This window comes from Pinus tabuliformis, chromosome 5_2 (assembly GCF_031772625.1).
Source record: "Pinus tabuliformis cultivar Carrire ecotype Pingquan chromosome 5_2, CPIR1, whole genome shotgun sequence".
In the NCBI taxonomy this organism is placed as follows: Eukaryota; Viridiplantae; Streptophyta; class Pinopsida; order Pinales; family Pinaceae; genus Pinus; species Pinus tabuliformis.
In genome coordinates, this window is record NC_142306.1 from 641,626,991 (window position 1) to 641,635,776 (window position 8,786).

Genomic DNA, 8,786 nt, shown 5'->3' on the forward strand with positions numbered 1-8,786 from the left:
AGCTAGTTCCCACTAGTTTCTAACTAGCTGCTCATGGTAATGGTGGAAGTTTATATAGGAGAAGGAGTCTCCTAAAAAGGTGGAAGGATGAGCTTATCTTCAAGGGGAGTAGTTGCAAAGGGTCGAACAGACATGCCATAGAAGGGAGTCGATATTCACAAAGCTAACAACCAAGCCTGGAGAGATCTGGAAGGCTGGTTGTTTGAACAAATTCGCCCAAACTGGATCAGCGCGGATTATATGGAGACTGCCGCGCTGTCAGCTCATAACAATAACTGAACAAGTCATGTCAGCGCGGAAGAACATGGGAAAGCCGCGCTGTGCGTCATCGCGGAAAAGTGATGTTCTTCCGCGATGGCAGCGCACGAAATACACTGTGAGGCGCTGGTCATCGCGGTTATTTTAGGAACAGACGCGCTGATGCACAAAACTTTGGAAAAATGGGTTTTTAAGCCAGTTCAGGGATCAAACACTTAGTGATTGTGACTTCTGGACACAGCAGGGTGACTGACAGGAAGGCAGTGATAAATTACTGTGTAACAGATGCCCCCTAAAGCATGAAGACCGAGAGAGTGGGAGGGGTGAAATGCTTTACAACACACGCCGAACTGGAATACCGCCAGGAAGTACCGAAAAATCTTTGACAATCATATACATGCAGTCTAGGCATGGGCGCAGCCATCCAAAAGACATGCGAGACTGGTCTATGGTATGGACGCAGCCACCCAGCTAAAGAGACCATAAAAATGACAAGGTATGGTCGTAGCCATCCATGAAGACTCAGGTATGGGCGCAGCCATCCATCAATGAGTCATGTAATGATTATCCACAAAATCGCAACCTGGACCACAGTGAGCAAGGATCCAGGGTCTTGCGCTCCATCTCGACCCGAACAGAGTACAAATCCACACATGTGAATACAGGGGTTGGAGTCGAACATGCATGAACATCGTCTGATTACCGGCCAATGATGAGAACCGTTAACAGACGCGAGAGGTACCACCAATAATGACAATGGCCCTCAAGGTACTATAGGTACAATCCGTGGCGTGTGAATCAATGAGCTGGTGTCGAACACCCACGGAATCATTCGATCGTAGGTCAATGATGTAAACCTTGCGTCGAACACGAGGAACCTGCCATTGAGGCATGCAGGCTCCAAGGCACCTGGAAGGAGTCTCTAAGTCACTTTCTCGGATAATGAGTTGAAGTCGACGAGAAGTGGCCTTGATCGAAGGTGGGCCATGATGATTCCCACATCATCGACATGAGACAGAGGTATAATAATTTGTGATGAGATAGCGAACGAGGTTGCATTGTGGCAGAGGACAACTTCTCTTGAACATATAACGGCACTGTAACGGATTTGGCAGTACTTGACATCGAATGAGCAGCGGATAGGATGATGACGGCAATGAACAGATGAGAGGTCAAATAGGATATCCCAAACCCATGGAGGCTAGTGAAAACGAGATGAGATGACCCCACCCAGACACGAAACAGCGGAGTGCCATGTTCAAGAGTGACGTACTGCCGAGACGACTGTAATCAAAGTTCCATTTTCCCCACCTTTGCAGGCAGGTACCCCGATTATTTTTGGATGACAAGCTTGACGGGGGTAACATATGCTTGATGTGTGTCATGTTGACAATATCCGATGTCACTGAGTGTTTAATGAGCCTGACAAAGGAAAAACTCGGCTTCTTTTCTTGTTTCGAGAGTCTGAAAAGAATGCGGAAAAGGAGACTCCAGGGGGGTCCTTTTTCGTACAGTTGTGTCTCTCGAGCCCGAAAAAGTATAAAACTGTGCTCGAAAGAACCGCCCGGTCATTACAACCGAGGAGTACTTTTCATGAATAGTGTCTCCGACCGGAAAAAGTAAAAAAGTGGTCGAAGACACGTCGTTTTAGAGCCAATATCGAGTGCGAAACGACAAACACCCGGCGATCTTTTTGGTTTAACGGTCGGAAAAAGAGCTTAAAAACGACCGCCTTTCGTTCCCTTTAACGAGCTGAAAGGGAGCTCGGCCATCTTCTCTTGTTTAACGTCGGAAAAGAGCTTAGAGACGACACTTTGGGAATCACATGAATTGTGGACTGTCATGACCAAGCTGCGATACCTGTACCTGCACAAGGGCACTACCCGCATAAATCCATTCGATATACGTAAAAAACATATTGAAACATGCTTGAAAACAGAACCAAGGCTAGTTTTATGGCTAAAAATGGTAAAAACCCAAAAAATATGGTAATTTAGGAGTTTTTACTATAAATAGGGGGGGTAATAAGTCATTTTTACCATTTTACTATTTGGAGTGCGAAGAACGTGGAGAAGCTAAAAAGTTGACGGAGCGATTCCCAGCCCATCCAGAGACCATTTTCAGATCTGCTTCTTCCAGGTAGGTTCTCATTCCTTTGCCCTGCATTCTGGTTCATTTTAGGAGTTTTTTAACGGTTGAATGGGCCCAATTGGGCATTTTTTATTTGCATGGGTGCGCCCTCGGTCAGCGCGGAAATTGCCCACGGGGTCGCGCTGACCGAAAAATAGCCAATGTAACCAACTTCGGGTCAGCGCGGAAAAGGCGTGTTCTTCCGCGCTGACCTCGCATTTTTTACACAGAGCCGCCATTGTCATCGCGGCTGTCCCTAAAACAGCCGCGATGGCGCGGAAAAGTTTTGTTTTTTTAATAAATGAACGTAAATTTCTCCATGAAAACAATTCTGATTGGTTTTTATTGTTCATGCAGGACATCATGGCCTTTCAATGGCAAGAGAGAGTTCACGATGTAGAGGATGTGGCTGCTTGGGGAGACGTAAATTGCTGCAACGCCATGCGGGCGTGCGGATTCATGAAATTCTTCCTTACGCCGCATCTGAGGGCCCAACATGATCTGCTGGAGCTGCTGATCAGGGCATGGAACCCGGTGGACCAAAAATTCACCATCCGTGGTCACGACATTGAGTTTGACCACATGGATATCTTTTTCTTGACCGGGTTGTCGCGCCGAGGTGCGAGGCCCATCTTGGAGGGGCAGCGACCTAGCGGCGGTACTCTGGATGACCTGATGGCTGAGGTTTGCCCGGGGGCGGTGAAAACGCGGAGTGGGAAGTGCTCGATCCCCACAGTGAGAGACATAGTGCTGCGCACCATCCTATTCATGGTGACCCGGGCGGCAGGTAGCATGGCGAATCACGAGGCGTCCAAGACCCATCTCCTACTAGCTCTCGAGTGCCTCGAGCCTACCGTGTTTGATTGGTGCACGGCAGTGGCCAACAACATGAAGAGGCAATTGAGCAACTGCCGTCGTGGGGAGACGAAGCAGTTCGGCTATGGATCGATCCTGGTCCCGCTCATTCTGGAGCGAGTACCAGCCATGCGACTGCAGTCTATGGCTGTGGATGCCCCCAGAGATCCTCGAGAGACGAGGGCGTCACGATGGGCTCGGATTATGCCACGTGGGGGTGGCGGCCGACCACATAGCTGGGGGGCATTTTTCAGAGACTGGTTGGACCAGCAGGAGATCTTCGTACAGGATTGGCCATATGCGGGGATGGATTTCCGCAATGATCCTGACTTGGTGCTGCCTCCGGGTGAACAGTGGGATGATGCAGGTATGACACTTTTTGTCTTTTGAGTTTTGTATTGTTTTTAAATTTTTTATGTACATGTCCTAATAAATGTCTTGTCATGCAGATGTGGGGCCTACTAGACCGATTGGCCTGGCTGCCACGGCACGGAGAGAGGGCCCGGGAGCCGGAGCTTTGGCCTTAGCCCCTCCAGGGGCCGACACACCAGAGATTGTGGCTCGCAACCTTGAGGGGTTGCTGGAGGGGGTGCCGGACTTCCAGGGGGTCGAGGAGGTTCCTGTGGAGCATCAGATCCACACAGTGGGTGTGGAACCCAGAGTGCACCGCCTTCTGAGGTGGGTGGCACGAGCGGCTGTGTACTACAGAGAGCACCATCCAGCCGATTAGTCACCTAGGTTTTATTTCCACTGTTTATTTTGAGACATTATGACTCAAATGTATTGAGATTTTGGGACATGTACTTCTATTTTTGAGCGCCTCAGTGCGCCACACGATATATATATATATACATACCGATTTTTGGATGAGTCGTTGTTACATGTGATGATGTGTTATCTTGTGTTATGCGTTTGTTCAGTACAATTTGTGATCTTATGTATGAATTTGCACGACACTCGACTCATGGATTTTATATGTTTAATGCAAGCTTAAAAACACACACGTGCAAACTATGCTTGAAATGATTTATGTATGCTTATTCTTAGATGGATCTTTTACATATGATGATGTGTTTCATATGTTACGCAACTGTTCGACACACATGTTATCTGATGTATCTACTTGCATAACAAACGACCCATCGTGAAATATGCACATATTTTTTTTTTATGAAAGCTTGAAAACACACATGATAATCACGTATGCAAACTATGCTTTGAACAATGGATTTTATTTTTGATGCAAGCTTAAAGGCACGTATATACATGCAAACTATGCTTGATAGGAAAGGAACGGGCATGCCCCCAGCATCGTGTCTCAATTCGAGGTACATGCCCCCCAAGCTTCAAGCCATTGAAAATGGGTTGAAGGTTGACAAAATGGTTATTGCGCTCGAATTGCACGAGCTTATGTTTCATTGTTTTAACGAGGTTGACACAGGTAAAAACTATCCTCGGGCCGCCGTGTTTCATTTTTTAGCGAGCTTGACACAAGACAAGGAACTGTGCTCCAAACGCCGTGTTTCATTTTTTAGCGAGCTTGACACAAGACAAGGAACTGTGCTCAGAATGGACTTCATCATAATGAACGGGAAGTGGAGGCCCCCAAGAAAGTGGCTCCGGAGGGGAGTCCAACATCTTGGAAATCAGGACCTAATGCCCCCAGGACACTATGTACGATGGTGTCGTCACTGGGTACGGGCACGGGTTGGGTGGCCACGTAGTTGATTTGCGGTGAGGCAGATGCAACTTGTGGATGAAAACCAGGAGGGAAGGAGGAGTGCGCCGGAGGGGCTTGTGGACGAACGAACGATAATTGATCGAATGTCACGATTCTTCCATCGTGTGGAAAACAAACCACACGGAAAAGTGAAGAAACAAGGGCTCCCATGGCATACACATAATCACGACCAAGGAGAAGACTGAAGTCTAAAGAACCTTGGGTAACTGAGATGTCTATATAGACAGTCTTGCCCCCCAAAGTAATAGGAAACTTTGGAAGGATCCCTAATGGCTGACTCGTTCCTCCGTCAAACGCGGTGAGATGCGGTGCGACAGGTACAAGCGATGGGGAACCCAAAGCTCGCCAAGTAGTAACGGGCATAAGACTAACCGATGCTCCTTCGTCTAACACAGTGCCAGGCAGCGCCTTATTGCAAGCATAGGCGGTGACCCAGAAAGGCACGTGGGATGGAAGGGGAGGGGTAGTCAAACGACTCCAATCAAAGGAAATGACCGAACTACTTGGTGGGGGAACCATATGGTTGCCCCCCTGCTCGGAAAGAACCGAATCTAAATTCTCCGGAGAGGTTTCAGGAGAACCTTTATCAAGCTCAGGAGAATCTGAGGAGACGAGAAGAACATGAGAATTTTTCTCTTCTGGAACAGAGTGAGCGAGTGGCGAACTCGATTCAATGCTCTGTCCGACCGATGACGGGTCTGGGATGGGCTGGGAACAGCCGGTTTCGGGAAGAGGGGGCTGGACAAGAGAGGAATCTGAAGTGATCTCTTTGTCAACAGGGGCGCGATTTATAGCTGTAGAAAGACGCTGATAACCAGCGGGAAGTGGATTCGGAGGGGCAGCAAGACTTTCCAACACAGCAGAGGCTGTATCCATGAGTGGACAAAGGTGAAGGGGATGTTTGCCTTCACAAAGTCGACAGGGGATTCGAAACTTCCCTTTCTCCTTACCATTCCTAGCTGATGAGGTAGCATCGCCATGATCATCAGTGGACGATGGAGGGCGGGCCAAATCATGAGACCAAACTTCTAATACCCTGGGAATGCCAGGGCAATCACGAAGGAGATGGTCCTCCTTGCATAATCGACAAGGAAACTTGACCTTCCGCGGAGGAGCAGAAGGTGACCCGACTTCAGGTATACTGGAGGGGGGAGCTGGACTTGAAAGGGGGACTGTGTGTGTAGGCTCTCCCTGAGGGGACTTCTTCTTCTTGGTCTTCTTCTTCTTCTTCTTAGCCACCTGGTTACTCGAGTCAAGACTTTCACCAAGCGAAGCGGAAGCTGAGGACGTAGAAGTAGGCGTCGAAGGGGAGAGGTCCACCTTTGGATCAACATGACGTTGTTCAGGTGGAGGGACTGATGGACTAACAGCCGATACGGTAGAGACCAAAGAGGTTGAAAACAACCACACAGGCAACCCGACAGTCAACCCTGGGAGAGACAACGTCGCCATATACGGAGCACCAACATTCCCAAGAGGAGGGAATTGTCCCGGATTCCCTTCAGAGGGGGACCCTAGGTTGGTGAATCCTGGAAAAGTTGCCATAGCAGACGAAAACGAAACCTACTCAAGCTAACGCACACAAGACCTAACTGGGTGATGTTATCGTGGCCAATTAATTTTAAGACGCAAGAACCAAACTTGACCTTTTCATATTTCAGGAGTCGAGAAAAGGACAAAAGATGACTCCAGTCTCCTTCGAATGTTTAATGAGCATGAAGTGACAAGACGCTCACAGGCACCTTTTCGTTTAGGGAGTCCGAAAAGGATCAAAAGTGACTGCTCTGGAACTCTAGGTAGAGGGTGTGCCAAACTCTTCGCAAAACCACAGAATACTTTTTAGGGTACGGGTGGTCAATCTTCGTGAATGCTGTGTTCACTGCATTGCGAATCGTAGGGCGGCCGACTCGGCTTCCTATGGATAAAGGATAAAAGCCTAGTGGGGTCTCCCTATATACTCGACGGTACGTGGGAGCGCAGTCCGTATTAGACCACTATCGAGTCACAGAAGGAGGAATCACCCAACCTAATGTGAAACAACAGTGACTATGTTTTAAGACGCCGGAACACGTCTCTAACCTAGACCTCTAAATATTTGCGTTTAGTTCCAATGCGTTTTTAGATTCATTTGGTTCATTTTATAGTTGATCTTGAGATTAAGTTTCGATTTCAAGCTCTATCGTATGTTCGCTCACAACTACCTAGATGCAATCTATATGCCAAAGAATTCTGTTTTATTCGATGAATTCTAGCTACGAGAGGGCAAGAAATTTTCTATCAAACAAAACAAGTACAAGCAAACAAGCAACTTAATGCAACTAAAGCGAGGAAAGGAAACTTTTCTTTTGAAGATGCAAATCAATGAAATGTTCTTTCCTTTTCAATTTTCAAAAGCAAAGCTACTAGTTTGATTTTCTTTCAGTGACACAAAGCATCTAAAATAATTTGGAGGAACCGGAACACCAAGTAAACTACTTAATGAAAGCACACAAAGTTCCCTAAACATTCAACCAAAGCTTCCAAATCAAAGGAAAACAAAGGTCTGCATGAGCTATGTAATCTAAGCTCTGTAAGACAAGCAAGGATTGCAAGCAAGGAGGAAGCGAATGTGAACTGATCGATCCAAACAATCGTAATCTATGCTTGGTAGTGAAGAAATCGAATCAACATAAAAAAGGTGGTTCAATAATCGACACTAAAAATCAACCAGCAACAAGCAGTGAAAAAGCCTCAAGCAAATCAATAAGAGGGTTGTGGATGAATGTTGAATAGACAAGTAACCCAAGCAAACGGTTTCTCGATGAAACTTCTAAAGGGCTAGGTCACATGGTCTAAAAACACAAGAGTCACTCGAATGAAATCAAAGAGAGAGCATCCCTTAACCAAAAAGCAATCAAAACAAGCTAATGAGGGACAAGAAACCACAGGGGATAAGAAAGATTGATGAATTCAGGAGATAAAGTTATAAAAACAACTTTTCAGGAGTCAGCGCAAGTTTTACACTAAAAACCCATGTCAGCGCAACTTTTACACAGACCACCCGAGCTGTCAGCGCGGCTTTTGCCCAAAAAACCGAGCTGATCTCAGAAAAACACAGTCATCGCGGAATTAAGCTAGAAACCCAAGGTCAGCGCGGGTAGAAAGCTAGCAAGTGGCGCTGACATCGCGACTATACACGTCTTTTCCGCGCTGATCCGATTTTCCAGGATCGTCGCGACTGTTAGGCGTATTTACGCGATGAACAGGATGTTGCAAAAGGGTGAGCGCGATGTCAGCGCGACTGTTAAAATTAAATCCGCGATGGAGCTCAAAAATAGTGACAGGCAAATCAAAACTCCCAAATCAAAACAACCAATCTTTCAATCAAATAGGGGCATCTCCCAGATCAACCCAGGAAATGCAAACGACTGATAATTAATCCCCAATTTCAAAAAGAGAGCAATCAAATTCAAACACAAAGATGGACTCAAGAGACAAAAAGGCTGATTCCCCAGCGGAGTCGCCAAATTGTTGGAGAGGTAAATCCCCTCTACGGATAGAGGCGATCCCTACTAGCCCAATAGGGGTCTAGCAACAATCACACAATGCTGCCACGCATGTTCCTAGTTACAATTAAACAAGAAGTAAAGAGCACCTACTTGGATTCCTGCGCTGTCGTTGGACGAAGAGATGTCTCCTTCGCCCCTTCGCTTCGGCTGGTCACAGTCCTCCGCGATCCCCGCGAACGGACACCTGCACACACGAAGAGAAGGCAAACGCAAGCGTGAAATCTAGTAAAAGTAACTATATGCCAGTCAGAAAA

General features: G+C 47.1%; 1 protein-coding gene across 1 annotated transcript; it reads left to right on the top strand.

Moving 5' to 3' along the window:
• The first annotated feature begins 3,165 nt into the window (after positions 1 to 3,165).
• LOC149160678 (uncharacterized) lies at positions 3,166 to 5,748 on the top strand. The gene is made up of 3 exons (XM_089434683.1): positions 3,166 to 3,610; positions 3,693 to 3,832; positions 5,632 to 5,748. Exons 1-3 carry the CDS (start codon positions 3,181 to 3,183, stop codon positions 5,746 to 5,748), a joined length of 687 nt encoding a protein of 228 aa, XP_089290809.1. The 5' UTR covers positions 3,166 to 3,180.
• The last annotated feature ends 3,038 nt before the right edge of the window (positions 5,749 to 8,786 follow it).